This window comes from Gossypium hirsutum, chromosome A11 (assembly GCF_007990345.1).
Source record: "Gossypium hirsutum isolate 1008001.06 chromosome A11, Gossypium_hirsutum_v2.1, whole genome shotgun sequence".
Lineage (NCBI taxonomy): Eukaryota > Viridiplantae > Streptophyta > Magnoliopsida > Malvales > Malvaceae > Gossypium > Gossypium hirsutum.
The window spans coordinates 59864888-59885231 of NC_053434.1; the positions used below are offsets into that span (position 1 = coordinate 59864888).

A 20344-nucleotide genomic window follows, 5' to 3' on the forward strand; every position below is an offset into this window, starting at 1 on the left:
TCTTCATCAAAGAAATCTCGAGATTCGTATAGTCGATCAAATGCATCAGTGGAGTACTCTAACAGATATCGTGGGAAGCAATTTACGAGTTCAAAAACTCCAGCTATGTTAGTGGCAAGTGTGGGTAATGTTAGATCGAATAAACTTGAATGTGGATAATGTGGATAATGTGGAAAACAACATTTTGGAGAGTGTAGATTGAATTATAAAGTCTGTTTTAGATGTGGCTCGCTCGAACATTTTATTCGAGATTGTCCTAAGTTAGATGAGAAAGATAAATCTCATAATGTAAGATCCGGCAACCCGACTGTGAGAGGAAGACCATCCCGTAATGTTGGAAATGTGAGTGGTGGTAGAGGTGCAACACGAGATACTTCTGTGAGATCCGAGGCTAGAGTACCTGCCAAAACTTATGCTATTCGCACTCACGAAGGAGTGTCATCTCCAGATGTTATTACCGGTACATTTTCACTTTATGACACTAATGTAGTTGCATTGATAGATCTCGGATCAACTCATTCATATATATGTATGAACTTAGTGTCTAATAAGAATTTACTTGTTGATTCTATTAAGTTTTTTATAAAAGTGTCGAACCCCTTAGGCAAATATGTCCTAGTTGAAAAAGTTTGCAAGAATTGTCCATAAATGACTCGAGGTTACTGTTTTATGGCTGATTTGATGTTGTTGGCATTTGACGAGTTTGATGTTATTCTAGGTATGGACTGATTGACGTTGCATAATGCAGCAGTAAATTGTAGACGGGAGACAATTGAGTTGAAATGTCAGAATAATGAAACTATCTGAATCGAATCAAATGATTTAAAGGGTTTACCAGCTATAATTTCGTCAATGTTAGCTCAGAAGTATGTAAAAAGGGGATGCAATGCATATCTTGCATATGTATTTGATACAAAAGTGTCAGAATTAAAGATTGAATCAGTACCAGTTATTTACGAGAATCCAGATGTGTTTCCAGAAGAGTTACCGGGTTTGCCACCGATTAGAGAGGTTGAATTTGCTATTAATTTAGTATCAGGAACTTCACCGATATCGATAGCGCCATACAAAATGGCTCCAACAGAGTTAAAAGAGTTGAAAGCTCAGTTGCAAAAATTAATTGATAGAGGATTCGCAAAAGCAAGTTTCTCACCCTGGGGTGCACCAGTGTTGTTTATAAAGAAAAAGGATGGTTCTATGAGAATGTATATAGACTATCAACAGCTCAACAAAGTGGCAATCAAGAATAAAAATCCTCTACCAAGAATTGATGATTTGTTCGATTAGTTAAAAGGAGCTACAGTGTTTTTAAAGATTGATTTGAGATCTGGTTATTATCAGTTGCGAGTTAAAGACTCAGATGTGCCAGAAACTGCGTTCAGAATGAGGCACGGACATTATGAATTCCTTGTTATGCCTTTTAGATTGACTAATGCTCCTGCCATTTTTATGGATTTGATGAATATGATTTTCAGACCGTATTTAGACAGATTTGTTGTTGTATTTATTGACGACATTTTGATCTACTCTCGAGATGATTCTAAGCATGCTGAGCATTTGAGGATAGTGTTACAGACCTTAAGAGACAAGCAATTGTTTGCAAAGTTCAGCAAATGTGAGCTTTGGCTCTGAGAGGTTGGGTTTCTAGGGCATACTGTTTCAGCCGAAGGCATTAGAGTTGACCCAAGCAAGATTTCTACAGTTGTTGACTGGAAACCACCTAGAAATATATTCGAAGTCAGAAGCTTTCTGGGACTGACTGGTTACTATCGATGTTTCATTAAAGGGTTCTTGATAATTGCTACACCGCTGACTTGATTACTTCAGAAAGATGTAAAGTTCAAATGGTCTGAGAAGTGTCAGAAGAGTTTTGAACAGTTGAAAGCATTATTGACAGAGGCACCAGTTTTAGTACAACCTGAGTCGGGTAAAGAATTCGTAATTTTCAGTGATGCATTGTTGAACAGTCTGGGTTGTGTATTGATGCAGAAAGGCAAAGTAATAATCTAGATAGTTGAAATCACATGAAAAGAATTATCCAACGCACGCTTTAGAGTTGCCCGCGATTGTGTTTGCATTATAGATTTGGCGACATCACTTGTTTAGTGAGAAATGCCACATTTATACATATCAAAAGAGCTTAAAATGTTTAATGACTCAAAAAGACTTGAATTTGTGACAACAAAGATGGCTTGAATTACTGAAAGATTATGAGGTAGTAATTGATTATCATCACGGGAAAGCAAACGTGGTTGCTGATGTTTTAAGCAGAAAGTCATTATTTGCTTTGAGTGTGATGAATATAGAGTTAGCTTTGTCTGATGACGGTTCAATTGTAGCTGAGTTGAAAGCGAGGCCGTTATTTTTTTAGCAAACCTATGAAGCTCAAAAATGTGATAGTGAATTGAAAGCCAAACGAGTTCAATGTGAGTCGACTTTTGATTCAGAGTTCCAAATCAAACCTAGTGATTGTTTGATGTTCCGAGGAAGAATTTGTGTACAGAGGAATCCCGAGCTTATTCAATAGATTTTAAACAAAGCACATAATGGTTGTTTGTCTGTACATCCGGGAAGTACTAAAATGTACAACTATTTGAAACAATTATATTGGTGGTCAAGTATGAAATGAGACATTTCAGAGTTTGTATCGAAATGTTTAGTTTTTCGACAAGTGAAAGTTGAACATCAAGTGTCTTCAGGTTTGCTTCAGCCTGTGATGATACCGGAGTGGAAATGGGATACAGTGACGATGGATTTTATATCGGGATTACCTATGTCTTCGAAGAAGAAAGATACAATTTGGGTTGTCGTTGATCGACTGATGAAATCTGCACATATTATTCCAGTACGTATAGACTATTCACTTGATAATTTGGCTGAATTGTACATATCTGAGATTGTGAGATTGCACTGTGTGCCAATTTCGATTATTTCGGATAGAGATCCGAGGTTTATGTTGCAATTTTGGAAGAAATTGCAAGAAGCTCTAGGTACGACTCTAGGTACGAAGTTGAATTTTAGTACAGCTTTTCATCCACAAAATGACGGACAGTCTGAACGAATAATTCAGGTTCTCGAATATATGCTCAGATGTTATGTTTTACAGTTCGCAGGTAACTGGGAGACATATTTGCCGCTGGTTGAATTTGCGTATAATAACAATTTTCAATCAAGCATAAAAATGGCACCGTATGAAGCTTTGTATGGTCGTAAATGTCGAACTCCATTGTATTGGACTGAGCTTAGCAAGAAATAAATTCATGGGGTTGATTTGGTTAGAGAAACCGAAAAGAAAGTGAAAGTAATTCGTGACTGTTTGAAAGTAGCTTCAGATCGTCAGAAATCATATGCAGATTTAAAATAGAAGGATAATGAATTTCAGATCGGTGATAAAGTGTTTCTAAAAGTGTCCCCATGAAAGAAAATACTTCAATTTGGTCATAAAGGCAAACTGAGTCCGAGATTCATCGGGCCGTATGAAATCATTGAAAGAATAGGGCCAATAACATATCAGTTATCTCTACCATCAAAGTTAGAAAAGATTCACAATGTGTTTCATGTATCGATGCTACGTCGGTATAAATCTGATCTATCACATGTGATTTCTCCATTTGAGATTGAAATTCAACCTGATATGACGTACAATGAAGAACAGGTCAAAATTCTAGCTTGAGAGGTTAAAGAATTGAAAAATAAATGCATAGCTTTAAGGAAAATTTTATGGCAATGTCACGATGTCGAAGAGGCTACGTGGGAGCCTGAGGAAGCTATGAGAAAATAGTACCCTAACCTATTCACTGGTAAGATTTTCAAGGCCAAAATCCCTAGGGAGGAGAGTTGTAACAACCCGTTTTTGGTCAAATAAAAAAAGTGGTTTTGGAACCACAAATCCAAAGTCAAAATAATTATTTTATTATTATTTGAATGTTTACAGCATGATTGAATGATTGTGTGAAAATTTCATTAAGAAATTTGATCGTTTAAATGCTTAATTTGATAAAAATGACTAAATCGCGTAAAATGCAAAATTGTTGTTCTAATAGCTAAAGGTGTCAAATAGCTTTGGTTTTTAATTATGGTGGCCTTAAATAGTAATTAAGCCATTTGAAAGATGAGTGGACAATTTTGGACAACCATTAAATGATTTTTAAGTTATATTAATAAGGTTAAAATAGTAAATTATGTATTAATGTAATAAAAGAAAAGAAATAAAACAATTTGATGCTATCATCTTCTTAGATAGCCGAATATTGAATATTAGAAAAGCTAAAATTAGGTTTCCATTCTGCCATGCTTGGATAGCTAATTAAGGTACGGTTTTTGTCCCTTTTTAATGATTTCTACGTTTTTGATATCGTTGCAGCTTATTCTAGCTAGCCCAGGACTAATTTGAAAAATTTTTAAAGATTTTAGATGTTGCAATTGATGAATATGTATGAGTTTTAAAGTTTCTTGATAGATTATGAATGCTTGCTAATAGATAGACAAGTTTTGTTAAGTACTTTTTAGTGAAAATGCAAAATAGGGATTAAATTGAGAAATGTTAAAAATGTGTGGTTGAAATGTTAAATAAATGATACATATGGGCTTCTAGGGGCATTATGGTAATTCGGCTAGCATGGGCCTATTGTGAATTTCATTAATTTGTGAATTTATGAAATAATGACTAAATTGTGAAATATGTGAAATATGTGGGGCAAAAGTGTAAATTGAATGAATAGTTGATTAAATAAGCTGATTTCGATTACTTATAGATCAAGAAAAGAGGAATTCAGACTTAGATCGGGGGAAAAGCAAAGTAATTGAATAGTTAGTTCGTTACGTTATTTCCGTACACGAGGTAAGTTCGTATAATTGAACTTGAATGTGTATTTATTTATTTAATAGATGAAATTGAGATAGTATTTATTTTATTAGTTAAATGTGGAGATATTAAATTAAATTTATGATTTAAGAAAAGGCGAGATGCCAAATAAGACCATAACTGGGCTATGGCAATCGGATAATAAGATCATAACCGGGTTATGGCATGTGAATGTAAGACCATGGCAGGGCCTTGGCAATATATGTGTAAGACCATAATTGGACTATGGCATTGAAAAATCAATGTACTCGTATCATAAGAATTTATAAACTCGGAGAGATTTGATAAGTGAATTGGTAAGAATAGATATGTATCAGTACAGGTATGTACGGAAAACTACTCGAATAACAAGCTAATGGAAGTCGAGAACTTTATGTTAACTTGGTGATTGATGTCTTTAATGCAATTTATGTCATCCATTTAGAAATGTTAATGAATGGTGAGATTATTTCGTATTTACATACGAACTTACTAAGCTTTATAGCTTACTCTGCTTATTTTCTTCTATGTTTTATAGTATATCGAAGCTAGCTCGGAACCAGGGATCGTCAGTGTAACAGCCCATTTTTAGTCAAATCGAAACAGTGGTTTTGGGACCACAAATCCGAGGTTGAAAATTTATTTTAATATTATTTTCGGTATTAACAGCATGTTATTTGATATGTGTGAAAATTTCGTGAGTTAATTTTATCGATTGGTTGGTTAATTTGATAAAAAGGACTAAATCGCGTAAAATGCAAAAGTTGCATTCTACTTGTTAAAGGTGTTTAATAGCTATGGTTTATTAAAGTGAAGGTCCTTTTACTATAATTATACCATTAATAGTATGAGTGGACATATATGGACATTTAATGAATGTTTTAAATGGTTTTTCATTAAGGTTAAAATGGTAATTAGCATAATTATTATATGTTAAATAAAAAAAAGCCAAATTAGCCTTATATTCACCTTCCTAGCCGAAAATTAGGGCTTAGAAAAGCCATAAAAATTTCTTGAAGATTCGACACACTCCTAGCTTGATTAAGGTACGGTTTTATCTCGGTGTTTAATGATTTATATGTTTTTGAGATCGTTGAAACTAGGTCTAGTTAGCCCAGGGACTATTTTGAAAAACTATTAAAGATTTTGAATGATTCCATTGTTGAATACATGTGTATTTTGAAGTTTCTTGATATATTATGAATGGTTGTTGATAGTTAAGCAAGTTTTGTAAAGTGATTTTTAGTGAAATTGCAAAATAGGGATTAAATTGAGAAATGTGTAAATTTAGTGGTTAAAAGTATGAATAAATAAAAATTATGGGCTTCTAGGGGCATTATGGTAATTCATCTAGCATGGGTTAGTCTTGAATTTCATTAATTTGTGATTTTGTGAAATAATGACTAAATTGTGAAAAATATGAAATTTTATGGGGAAAAGTGTAAATGTGTTTTAAAGTGTATTTTGGACTAAATTGAATGAATAAATGATTGAATAATTTAACTTTGAATATAATTATATCAAGAAAAGTGGAATACAGACTTGGATCGGGGAAAAGATAAAATTATCGGCTAATCGATTCGATTCGCTGTTTTAACATCTGAGGTAAGTTCTTATGTATTAATCATTGTAATAATTATGCTTTTAGTGCTTTGATATTGCATAAATTGTATATACGGGACTACAGATATGTTCAACAAAAAATCGGTTATTTTTGGCACTTAGTTTGCGATACGACATAGCTTCGGCTATATCTGGCACTTAGTGTGTGAGATATCGAGTGTGGCACTTAGTGTGCGAGATATTGTATGACACTTAGTGTACGAGGCATTGAATATTCAACGGCATTCCATGTATGTATGAACCTGTTATGGATTGGTATCGGTATGTACATGTATATTATGAGCTTAAAATTGAAGAAGTTATAAAGCTTGTATATAAGCTTATGAATAAGCAGGTGAAAGGTTTGTTAGTAATCATAAAGTACATGATGATATGTTTAGATTGATGAATGTTGTATTTGCGATTAGTTAAGTTTATATCATACGAGCTTACTAAGCTTATTAGCTTACTTTGTGTTATTTTCTATGTTTTATAGTGAATCAAGGCTAGCTCGAATCCGGGAGTCATTGGGAACATCATCGCACTATCAAACATCTAAGTTGGTACTTTTGGATTATACATTAATGGTATGTGGCATGTATAGGCTAGATGTGGTATTTTGGTTGTGATTATAGCCATGAGATTTGGCTTGTAAATTGTATATGTTTTGGTTTGTATATATAGCCGTGAGTGGTGGCTTATTTTGGTATGTTTGGTATGAATGTGGTTATGGTATTATAGTTGCTCAAATGGTTAACTGATTTATGGATTATAAATGCTTGAGAAATGCCTTGATTAGATATGAATTTAGATGTTGTGTTGGTTATTTATAAGGAAGTTATGTGTGTGTGAATTATGGTAAATGAACTATATAGATTGATATTGTTTTGGCATGTATTTGGCTAAGTAAATGGTAGTGATTTGAGATTTGAAATAGATGAAATTATAATGGTATGAAATGTGCATTTGGTTGATGATTTTGGCTGCCTAATTGTATGATGAAATGGTACCATCTTGGCTGTTTAGGTGAGCATGAATAAAGGTGGCAAATTGGCCTTACAAATGGCCTATTTTTTTCCACATGTGCAGAGACACGGGTGTGTGTCTTACCATGTGTAACACACAATCATGTTACACGGCTGTGTGTCCCCTGGTGTGCAAATTGAATTGAAGTCAGTATGCTCCACATAGTCTCACACACGGGCGTGTGACTGGCCATGTGGTACAAGTCAGTATATACTCCCTAACTAGCACACGTCCTGGTACACGGGCGTGTGTGGCCACTTCAAAGGGCACACGGGCTAGACATACAGGCGTGTGGTTGGCCATGTGACCCATGTCAGTATGTATGCCCTATTTCCATACGGCCTGAGATACGGGCGTGTTTGGAGTCGTGTGAGGCACACGGCCTGCTTACACGGGTGTGTGACCCCCTATATGGTTGAAATTTTTCTTAGTTTCCAAAATTTTCATATGTTATCGGTTTAGTCCCGAACCACTTCTAAAGCATGTTTAAGGCCTCGTAGGCCCTTATAAAGGACAATTTGATTGTGTCGAATAATTTATGAGAATGAGTGCTTTATGTATGAGTTATGTATGTTAAATGTTGTGAATTGATCAGTAATACCTAGTAACCCTACTCCAGTGACCTATACGGGTTAGGGGTGTTACAGTCAGAGACTTCATCGCACTATCGAACATCTATTTTGGTACTTTTGAAGTTATATATGTATGATATATGGCATGCATAGGCTTGAGTCATTTTAGGTATATTTGATGAACATGTATTTAGGCCATTTGAGTTGGCTTGTGATGGTGAATTTGTTAATGTATAAAGATGTATAAATGGCTTTGTTTTGAGTTGGGTAATTGAACTATATTAAGTAAATGAGGTTGAATTGATAATGCATGTTTGGAATGGTTTAACTAAATGAATTATATATGTGAATTATCTATAGTAAAGCAAGTTGAGTTGATAGGTATTTGAATAGGTAAATGGCATTGAATTGAGTATTGAATTGGTTGAAATGGATATAGTATGATTGTGTATTGGTTGATGACTTTTGGCTGCATATTTGTGTCTTAAAATGGTACCAATTGAGCTTGTAAAGGTATGTGCAAAATGGGTGGCAAAAATGGCTTGGTAAATGGCCTATTTTTTTATCCACACGGGTGTGTGTCTCAGCCGTGTGTGACACACGATCATGTTACACGGCCGTGTGTCCCCTGGTGTTGATTTTGAAAACAAGTCAGTATGCTCCACACAGCCTCACACACGGGCGTGTGACTTGGCCGTTTGGCATCAGTCAGTATTTCCTACAAGTTTAACATGGCCTAATACACGGCCTGGCACACGGGCGTGTATGGCCATTTTTAGGGCACACGGGCTAGCACACGGGCGTGTGTGTTGGCCGTGTGACCCAACCCAGAGAGTTACACGGGGTCGGACACAGGCTGGGACATGACCATGTACTCCCATTTTGTATGTTCACACGGCCTGTGACACATGCATGTCTGGTGGCCGTGTGTCTGGCCACACGGGCGTGTGTCCCCTATCTTGAGAAATTTTTTAAAGTTTTGTATAAGTTTCATAAGTTATTGGTTTAGTCTCGAACAGCTCCCAAAATATGTTTAGGGCCTCGTAAGCTTGTATAAAGGATAAATAGATTGAATTTGAATGATGATTGTATGAAATGATTGAATGTATGAGAAAAGCATGTTTATATGTATTGTAAGTTTGGATGCTCCGTAACAATCAACACAATGCCAATGAGAGGATATCATTAACTTTTTAATTGAACTATGAATTCCATTGTTGCTAGTAAAACCATGCCATACACAAGTCATGTACCCAACATACCGGCTATGGGCTCGATCATCTTTAGAGCATAAGCCTCCACTTATATCAAAGCACATAAGTTGCATGAGCATGGTCAATGACTAACTCAGGATTTAGGTCAATCACACCATGAACGTCACAAGTGAATTAATTCACAAACAAATTCAAAATTAATTCATCTTGGGTCCAGTCCAATGTATCATTCTAAATGAATACATCCATGTCTCTACTCAGGGAGTCAACTGCTCCGATAGCCAAGACTAACCATCTCCCTGATTGGAATTGTAGGCAACATAATAATCCTTATCAGTATTTGAATCAAATGCTCACTTTGATTCTTTTATGAGATTACGGACTCATTTAGATTATCTACTGAAGTAAGTTGTCTTTCTCACAATGTAAACGTTCTTACAATGCCACTTATCTTCAGTTTAAACTTAGACAATCAATGAGCTAATATTTGTTAATCACAATTTTGCTATGCATGCAAAATATAAAAGATATAAATACAAAATAAATAATAGTGAAATGTGAAATTAACTTTACTTATTTATTCATCGTTCAAATAAATAGAAAACAGTTACATGTTTACTACACTATGGGCACATTTTCCAACAATATGAAGCTTTTGGTCTTACTTGTTGTTTCGTTCTATGGTAAGTTGAGTTTATCTTAATTAAAGGTTGGTATTTTGAAGTAAGTGAGGGGTTTTATATGTCTTGAAACATTTAACGCCGTTATATTTTCATGTAGACAAATTTGGTAGGATTATTACATTCTTTTTGCAACAATGGAAAGTATATCTCCGAGATTTAATTTTTATTTGCATCTAGGTACTAAAAGTGTGATTTTGGTTAAAAGAGTCTAATTTTGGATTACATTAATGGCAATGTCATATATGGCAAGAAAGTGAGGCAACCAACTTGAGAGTGAGGACTGGATACCTCTGTGTATTAGCTTAGGCATCCAAGTCCTATAAATAACAAGCGTTTGTTCTCTAAAATTCACAACACCATCATCAAACACTTTCCTTTCATTTCTCTTGTAGTCTTTTCTCAATGGCAAGATTTTCAGGCAAAGGCGACTGCAAGAGCAAAATGTTGACAATTCAAGCAACAGATGCTCGGGGTGATCCTTTCTTCAAACGTAGTTTCAAGATCTTCAAGAAGGTAATTGAACTCTGGACCTTATGTGCTCTAGAAAATGTCTTTGTCGTCCTATTTTTAGGTGGCAAGGCATTTTATATTGGCAACCCCCCAATTTACACTTCGAAAACCTGTAGGCAGCCATATTTTGATGAAATCGATCTTGAAATAGATATGGAAAAAGCTACTCTACTTCGGTGTATCAAAAAGGCCTCTGATGAACCCAAAAAAGATAAAGCTAAATCTATTGTAATTGAGAAACTCAAGAAGGCAAGCATAGAGAACGAAAGACAGGGCCTAAACCCGTATAAACTACCCAATGATCTCAGCATTGAGGAGTTTGCAATAGTAGAAGAAATGGTTCTTGAGTGCATGGCGAAGGTGTGGAAACGTCAAAAAGAACTTGGCATTGAGGTGGCTACTTCAACTCCGATATCTGGTGGAGAAAGCAATGATTCTCTCGATGGTTCCAGCAAGAATGATTCCTCCGGTGATGATGGTCATAAACATTGATTTTTTTATAGTGATATAGTCATTCCCTTTCTGTTTTCATCTGTAGGATTGAGGAATGTAAACAAAATAAAATTGAAAATCAATAATAATAAAGTGGTTTGTCCTATGTCTACCATTTTTTATGTGACATTAAAATGTTCTATAACGCAATATCTATTTAGTCCAAACCATGAAACTCGCTAACAAATTCTTGACCTGGTTGCAAAATGAGAAAAAAAAGAATGGAATTAAAGCTTTGTGATTTGGTGAAAAGCCTTGATTGTTTCATACTCAATCCTTATTTGTGAATGAGCTATTGCAGGTTTATAAATACCGCCAAGCGGCTATCTAGACTTGCTCATTGGTCTCATAATCTCAGCTTTGATTCAAATCGAAACCTCATAACTGGTTTAGAATCTGAAGTTAAGGTTTGTGTATTCGCGCAGACTAATTCTTTTTTCAGCCAAATAATATTGTTTAATATTTATTTTACAAACATAAAGTAAGGTAAATATAATTTAATCCTATTTATCAGCCGAATTTGAGAAACTTTTTATAAGCCTGGCCAATAAGACTTTTCTACCGCCAATAGCTATAAGAATGGTAAAAGAAGGCTTTCTTTTTCGTCACTGAAAATCGAACAAAAAATGGCGATGGCGAGCGTGCGATCTGGTCTCCTCCGAACCGCCCTTCGCGGCGGATCTCGTCCTCCTGCTCCTCCCAAGCGAGGCTTTTCTTCCTCTCCTAATCACGACGATGCTTGTACGTGAGCTTTTCTCTCTCTTGTTTTTCTTTTGTTGCAAAATTTCAACTGTTTTTTAATCTTTTTTTTTCTTTTTTCATCTATTAATTGCTTATATTTTGATTTTATTCAGTTTTTGATGTTTTTAGAGTCTTATTCTTTAGTTTAACCTTGAGATTTTGATCGTAACTGTATTAGAAATAGAAGTAAAATGGGGACCTCAGAAAGCAAGTTTATGGTTAAATTCCGAACAGCTTTTAAAAAATATATAATTATTCTTTTCTACAGATCTTAGAAATTATAATTTTATCTTTTTCAGATGAAACGGCGAAATGGGAGAAGATAACATATTTAGGCATTTTAACCTGCACTGGTTTAGCGTTTTATAACCTATCGAAGGGTCATCCCCACTATGAAGAGCCTCCTGTGAGCTTATTTTCATTATGTTTAATTTTGTCCATTTTTTTTCTGCAAATTTCTATTCACATTTCAAAGATAATTACTTTGTCACAACTGATTGTTGGATGTGTTTTGTTGTGTAAAATTTTGCAGCCATACCCCTATTTGCACATTCGCAACAAGGAGTTCCCATGGGGTATGTTGTCGTAATTGTTATGGGTTTCAATTTATTTAGACTCTATTTGATTTTATTTTTTAAATTCAGATTGGATCTTTCCATGGCGTTAATAACATAGCTGGATTTTCATTTCCTTTGTTTTTTCTCACTCATTTGGCTGCCATAGCTGGATTATCATTTTTTTTGTTTCTTGCCACTCATTTGGTTAGGACTCCTGGATCGGTAGGAATTCTATGCAAATTTAGAGAATCTAGGGTGTATCCAAAACCAGAGTTGAATTGAATTCTATTGGCTTTGGTTAATTGGAGATAAAATCAATTCACTTTCTTTCTTTTTTTTCAAAACACTTGTCAAGCATCCAAACACTTGGGTAACTTATATGGACTTAACATTTGCTGGCTTGTAGTGACATTGTGCATTTTTAATATTATGGAAATGTGCTAAGTGCTAACTAGCCAACCAATTATGGTCTGCTTTTTTCTTTTTCTTTTTCTTTTTGTTAAACTTAATTTGATTAGCGGTCACTATTAGTTTCCCATGTTTCTACCCATCTGAATATGGCTAAATTCCCCCCCCCCCCAATTCCTCTCTCTTACTCGATCTCTCTTTGCAGTTCTATACTACATTAGAAGTAGAAGTGGTTTTCTATGTTGAATGTTTGCCTCCTAGTTTATTTTAGATTATGATTTAAGCGTAGCAATACTAGTTGAAAATTTTCTCCAATACGGAGAACTAGGTGAAGTTCCCTTTCAGCTTATCTTACGTTTCTTGTACTTAAACATACAGCAGAGCATTTCAAGTGCTCTTTCTAGGCCTTAGTCCTTAATAGATTGCTAAGGTTTGGATTTTAAGCAGGGCCTGGTTTAAAATTCGTTTTCATCCAGTAAGACTATAATTACTTAAGTGGCTTTAGCTGTCTAGTTTTATCTTGTTTTGAACTACCTGAGGATGTTATAAATAGCAGAATTAAGTTATTGATTTGTACGAATTTGTGGTCTCAAATTTTATAAAGCATTTTGTAATGTCTTTACCCTTTTCAAGATAATAGAAAATTCAATTAATTTTACTGCTGGGAGGATAGTTTTAGCAATAATATTGCTTATGAACTGTCAAAAACCAACATCTTTCTTATTCATAAAGTATGGTGCCTAGGCAATTGCATGATGATAATAACTGAAAATTGTTTTAGCCTTGTCAATGTCACTAGGTGGTGGTGCATGGATTATACATCTCTAAGTTCAATTTGAATCTCAGAAAATATAACCACGCATTGTATTTGTTGTGCTTGATGTGCATGTTTACAAGAAACATGTTGATCAGTGATAATAATTTTGCTTCTGTAGAGATGAATTTATGTTTGGCAAGGACAGTTAAAATTTAGTTCATTATTCGCATGTACATGTGTATTTATATAGGTTGATTTAACCCTTCTGTCATTTTATCAATGGTATTTCAGGTCCGGATGGTCTGTTTGAAGTGAAGCATCACTAGCACAACGGATTTCTTGTTGGATGCATATTTCCAACTCTAAGTTTAGCCCATTTCTTTATTTGTTACACAGACCAATCAGATAACTGTGGATGCATTTTACTTTCTTGATTTCAAGACTTGCACTGCAAGTTCTTCTGTTATTTCTTATTTTTTGGGCCGGTTGTCTACTATACACTTTTTTGAAATAAGATTAATAAATGTTGGAGCTTAGAATGTAAGTAGAGTATTGAGTGTCATTCTCCTCTCAAACTCAAAAACCCGCCTAAAAAGCCCGAACTGGACCTGTTCTGATAAATTAATAATCTAAACTCCAACTCAGACCCATTCGAAATCTATCTGATTTCTGAAAAGACCGAAGCCAAAAATTAGTCCGAATTGATACAAGAAAACTCTCACTGTGGCTTCATGTAGTCTGGTTGATCATCTCAGCTGTAACAGTTGAGAAATACAGAGGGTAGTGACTAAAGGTTCCGGCTATGATAGACACTGGTTTTAAGAAATTAATATGAGTTACTTAATACCATTTCTTTTAAGTGCTTTTCTGTTGACAGAATCATGAGATTGATTGATGGATTAACCAACTTATCGTCAGAAAAGCACTTAAACACCATTTCTTTAAAATGCTTTTCAGTTGTTCTTGTGCCTAATATTGGTTTTCACATTGTCTCCTTGTCAAGGATGTTTAGGCCTTCACATTGTCTCCCGGTGGCAAGTGGCTTCCATTTTTTGTTTTTGGGCTATATTTGTCAAATGAAGATATCAATCTTGACAGGGTTAAATTTCGCACTTGATAAATGGATTGTTCCTTTAATAATAAGTTCCCCGTTGGAGTAAATTGCTTCTAGCAAGGCACCTTAATGGTCACATGAAAAGGCCATTCATGCACTTGAGTATATCAACTGAGCAAGCAACAGGTTAAAACTAGAAAGTGTACTGTATCCCTCGTTTGTGTTAAATGTTCATCCCAATTTGAAGCATCTGACCCGATATTAATCTATCCCAAGGTCATAATTTTGGTTTGGCCTTGGGAAAATGTCATAACAGAGAATGCATTGGCATTTGTGAAGTTAAACTGGTGAGTTCAGGAGAGCTGCTTGAAAAAAATAAGAGAAAAGGGTTAAGAGATACGAATTCGAGTTTTGAAATGTGCTTGGATACTTAAATCCCTTTTTAGCCGACTGAAAATTTTGGGCATCCATCCATATGCAATCGACTGTTTTTGAGTTCGAGGGCAAGAGTGCGTTAAAAATGTCCTGCATGCACATAGAAATTCTGATTATTTGTACCTATCTACATCATCTGGGAATCATAGTTTGAAATGGCGACTCATGCCTGCAACTGTTTCTGCATATGAAAAGTAGCGAGTATTTTGATCATGAGCAGGGGATAGAGAAATTTCAAAGCATACAATACAAGCTAATAACACTTGGGAGATAAAGAGAGGTTTCCCTGTTGTGTGGGCCTCAGCTAGCTTTTTCTCCTTTTCTGACTGTCTTGACCTTTGCACCAAACATTCTCTTTTAAGCTCTGGACTCCTTTCATATTTAGGTTTTTTAGAACATGGAGGAGATGGTGGCCCATGTCCCCCCACGTGACTGTAGCACCAAAGTGTACCTCAATATACTTTCCCAAGGGATTAAGCTTTGCTGAGTTTTTAGAGATAAAGCCATGGCTCTGAACACAAATGATGATATATATTACTGAATTTCTTAAAAATGCCAAAAAAATTTTAATAAATTAGCAAATTAGGTTTTTTTTTTTTAAGAATGATGAGACTAAGTTGAGAAAATGCTTTTTGTCCCTAATATTTTTTTATTTAACTTCCACGATTTTATCTGGAATGCCCCCTAGGTGAAGGCATGAATACCATCTCTATATACTTCATGATATTTTATTTGGTATTAACTTTTGTGAAAATAAAATTTATAAAACAAGATTTTTTATAGACCTCAAGTCTCATTTTCATTATTTTCTTAAGTGGCATGGAATATGAGTCTATATAGACACATAATCTATTTGTAGTTTGTTCTTAGATAATGTAAGATTGTTTATTCTTTTAACTAATAACAAAAGATTAAAGGTTACACTTAACTTTTAAAAATTAAAGACAACTTTGTACAATATTAAACTCTAACAAAATATATGTTGTTATATTTAAATGTTATTATTTTGTTTGAGATTGTTCAGATTATAATTTAAGGATGGTCATTAGACAATGAATTATTATCTTTAAATTATTTTTTGCGGTAATTCGAGTAAATAATTCATGTTATTTATTTTATATTTTTTTATTTTCTTTCATTTTTTATGATAAAAATTGTTGGGTATGGGTCCCACTATGTGGGAAACCCATATTTTCTGCCACAATGTTTTGCCTTCCTTTTCTTTTGGTTTTGTAAAAAGCCAATTTTTTGGCTTATTAACGTGGGAGTGGGCAGAAATTTCTGCAGAGAGCTAAAAAAAAATAGAGAGAAAGAGAATAGAAAAATCAGTTTTTCAAGCTTGGTGCAGCAGTGATCAACTCTTCGATCGAAGATCCATCCGTGGTTCGATTGAGCTGATTTTTGGACAGCAGCTAGGTGATAAGGTGTTCTTGACTTTGTACGGTCGGATTTTTCATCCGAGTCTTGTAGCGTCAGAAATACCCATTTTTCAGCAGCTACGTTTTTTGGTGATGTTCTCTCATTTTTCTCTCTTTTGCTAAAGATTACATGTTGTTAGCCTTGTCGGAGTTGAATGCTTGTTGTAGGCTTGATATTGTGATCTTGTAGTCGAACATTTGATGATAGTAGAGCTCTTTATCGGACTCTAAAGTCCCGTGGTTTTTTACCCTTGATTTAAAGGGGTTTTCCACGTAAAAATATCGGTGTCTCTATTTATTTTTGTTGTGGTTGCATTAGTTGATTTGTGGTTGATTAAGGTTGCTAGAGAACATATCTTGTGCTATTGTGCTTGCCATAATTTTTGACAGGAGTTATAAGGAGAGAAAGAACACCGGTTGTGCTTTCGCTTTGTTTCGGTTGTTCGGTTTCTTCCCAACAAACTGGTACCAGAGCTTGGTTATTGTGTCAGATAATTATGGAAATTAATACGAGCAAGATGATTATGTTGAATGGCACAAATTATCAACTTTGGCGGAATAAAATGAAGGACTTGTTGTTTGTGAAGGCTTTGCATCTTCCGGTCTTTACTACTCAAAAACCTGATTCGAAAAGTGATGAAGAATGGGAATTTGAGCATCAACAAGTGTGTGGCTTTATTCGGCAATTTGTTGAAGAAAATGTTTACAACCACATTGATCAAGAGACACATGCTCGAACATTGTGGGAGAAGCTTGAAAGCTTGTATGCTTCGAGGTCGGGCAATAACAAGTTGTTTTTGCTGAAGAAAATGATGGCGCTGAAATATAAAGAAGGAATGTCTATAGCTGACCATGTTAGTGAATTTCAGAGTGTGATGAATCAGTTGCTTGGTATGGGTGTCAAATTTGATGACGAGATTTTAGGACTTTGGTTGCTTGCTACTCTACCAGACTCTTGGGAGACCTTTCGAGTCTCACTCATTAATTCTGCCCCACAGGGTATTATTACTTTGGATTTGGCTAAGAGTGGTGTGTTGAATGAAGAGGTTAGAAGAAGATCTCAGGGTTCTACATTACAGTCCGAGGTGTTGGTTATCGAGAACAGGGGGAGAAACAGAGACAAAGATGGAAAGGGTAGAGATAAAAGCCGAAGCAAGTCAAGATCGAGATACAAGAATCTTGAGTGTCATCATTGTGGTAAGAAAGGTCATATCAAGAAATATTGCTTCAAGTGGAAGAAAGAGAACAAAGGTGGTGGTGATAAACACGATCGGAATGACGATGAAAAATTCGAGCATGTTGCTACTGTTACTCGTGAAGATCTGTTAGTTATTTGTGATGAGAATTTGGTCAACCTAGCATGCGACGAGACTAGTTGGGTGATTGATACTGGTGCATCACTTCATGTCACGTCGAGGAAGGAATTCTTCACATCTTATACTCCTGGTGATTTTGGGGTATTGAAGATGGGTAATGATGGTTTGGTTTCGGTTATTAGTATGGGAGATGTTAGCTTGGCGAGTAACAATGGAACAAAGTTAACTCTCAAGGATGTCAAACATGCACCGGATGTCCGTTTGAATTTGATTTCTGCAGGAAAGCTTGATGATGAGGGATTCTGTAACACCTTCAGTGAAGGGCAGTGGAAGCTGACTAAAGGCTCCTTGGTTGTGGCTCGAGGAAAGAAGAGCTCAAATTTGTACTTGATGCAATCTTTGACTTCTCGAGAGACGGTGAATGTGACACTGAATGACAACTCAACTGAGTTGTGGCATAAACGACTCAGTCACATGAGTGAGAAGGGGCTTAGCTGTTTAGCGAAGAAGAATCAACTTTCGGGTTTAAAGAATGCTACACTGAAGAATTGTGCTCATTGTCTAGCAGGAAAGCAGAAAAGAGTTTCATTTAGAAGCCATCCTCCTCATAGGAAATCAGAGTTGCTAGAGTTGGTCCATTCAGATGTTTGTGGTCCGATAAAAGTAAGATCACATGGGGGTGCACTTTACTTTGTGACTTTCATTGATGATTGTTCAAGAAAGCTATGGGTTTACACTTTGAAGTCTAAAAATCAAGTCTTTGAGGTGTTTAAACAGTTTCAAGCATCAGTTGAAAGGGAAACTGGGAAAAAGTTGAAGTGCATTCGTACTGATAATGGTGGCGAGTACATAGGGTCGTTTCATGAGTATTGTCTGCGACAGGGAATCAGACATCAGAGAACACCACCAAAGACTCCACAGTTAAATGGGTTAGCTGAAAGAATGAATCGAACATTGATTGAGAGAGTCAGATGTTTGTTGTCAGATGCAAAGTTACCAAGATCGTTTTGGGCTGAAGCTTTGAATACAGTGACACATGTGATAAATCTGTCTCCTAGTGTTCCTTTGAAAGGTGATGTGCCAGATAGAGTTTGGTTTGGTAAAGACGTGTCATATGATCACCTACGTGTGTTTGGTTGTAAAGCATTTGTTCATGTTCCAAAGGATGAAAGATCCAAGTTGGATGCCAAGGCTCGACAATGCATTTTTATTGGTTATGGTCTAGATGGTGAGTTTGGTTATAGACTCTATGATCCAGTTCAGAAGAAACTCGTGAGAAGCAGAGATGTTGTCTTCATTGAGGATCAGACCATTGATGACATTGATAAGACGGAGAAAGTGGATTCACAAGGTAGTGGTGACTTGATCGATGTGAATCCGGTTCCCCTAGACTCTTCACCAGATCCTATCCAGGATGATGTGCATGGTGATGTTAGTGGTGACCATCAGACTATAGGTGACTTTGATACTCCCATGGATGATGTTGTGAATGATCAACAACAAGCACCTATAGCTCTACCAGCAGTTCCACTTCGAAGGTCTTCCAGAGATCGACGATCTTCTGTCAGGTATTCTCCTGATGAATATGTTCTTTTGACTGACGGGGGAGAACCTGAATGTTATGAAGAGGCTATGGAGAGTGAATGCAAAGATCAGTGGGTTGAAGCGATGAAAGACGAACTTCAATCCTTGCATGAGAACCATACTTTTGAATGGGTGAAACTGCCTAAGGGCAAAAGAGCTTTGAAGAATCGGTGGGTTTACAGGTTGAAGCAAGAAGAGAAGTCTTCATCTCCACGATACAAAGCTAGATTGGTCGTCAAGGGTTATACTCAGAAAAAGGGGGTTGATTTTGAAGAAATATTTTCTCCGGTTGTGAAGATGTCCTCTATCAGAACTATACTGAGTTTGGCAGCTTGTTATGACCTAGAGGTTGAACAAATGGATGTGAAAACTGCTTTTCTTCATGGTGACTTGGAAAAAGAGCTTTACATGGAGCAGCCAGAGGGTTTTGTTGCACAAGGGGAAGAATACTATGTGTGCAGATTGAAGAAGAGCTTGTATGGTTTGAAGCAAGCTCCAAGGCAATGGTACAAGAAGTTTGAGTCTGTTATGGGGGAGCAAGGCTACAAGAAGACTACTTCTGATCATTGTGTGTTTGTTAAGAGATTCTCTGGTGATGATTTTATTATTCTTTTTCTCTATGTTGATGATATGCTTATTGTTGGTCAGAATGCTTCTAGAATTGAGAAGTTGAAACAAGAGTTGAGTAAATCCTTTGCAATGAAGGATTTGGGGCCAGCAAAGCAAATTCTTGGCATAAGACTGACACGTGATAGAAAGGCCAAGAAATTATGGTTATCACAAGAGAGGTACATTGAGAAAGTACTTCAAAGGTTTAGTATGGACAAAGCTAAAGCGGTGAATACTCCATTTGCTATGCACTTTAGATTGAGTGTTAAGCATAGTCCTTCCACAGAAAAGGAGAAGGAAGAGATGCAGAAAATTCCTTACTCTTCAGCCGTGGGTAGTTTGATGTACGCAATGGTTTGCACGAGACCAGACTTGGCTTATGCCGTTGGTACAGTTAGTCGGTTTCTTTCTAATCCAGGCAGAGAGCATTGGAATGCAGTGAAGTGGATTATGAGATATCTTCGTGGCACTTCCAACATGAAACTTTGTTTCGGCAATGAGAAACCTATTCTTGTTGGGTATA

General features: G+C 35.9%; 1 protein-coding gene across 1 annotated transcript; it reads left to right on the forward strand.

The window, feature by feature from the left end:
- Positions 1 to 11282: 11282 nt before the first annotated feature.
- LOC107902077 (cytochrome c oxidase subunit 6a, mitochondrial) lies at positions 11283 to 13949 on the forward strand. The gene is made up of 5 exons (XM_041082306.1): positions 11283 to 11349; positions 11457 to 11683; positions 11983 to 12089; positions 12216 to 12258; positions 13697 to 13949. The coding sequence occupies exons 2-5, from the start codon at positions 11569 to 11571 to the stop codon at positions 13729 to 13731; spliced, it is 300 nt and encodes a 99-aa protein (XP_040938240.1). The 5' UTR covers positions 11283 to 11349; positions 11457 to 11568; the 3' UTR covers positions 13732 to 13949.
- Positions 13950 to 20344: the final 6395 nt, after the last annotated feature.

Coding starts and splice junctions, on each gene's coding strand:
- LOC107902077 (XM_041082306.1), top strand. CDS start 11,569: ATGGCGATGGCGAGCGTGCGATCTGGTCTCCTCCGAACCGCCCTTCGC. Junction 12,090..12,215: donor CCCACTATGAAGAGCCTCCT/GTGAGCTTATTT, acceptor AAAATTTTGCAG/CCATACCCCTATTTGCACAT. Junction 12,259..13,696: donor CAACAAGGAGTTCCCATGGG/GTATGTTGTCGT, acceptor ATGGTATTTCAG/GTCCGGATGGTCTGTTTGAA.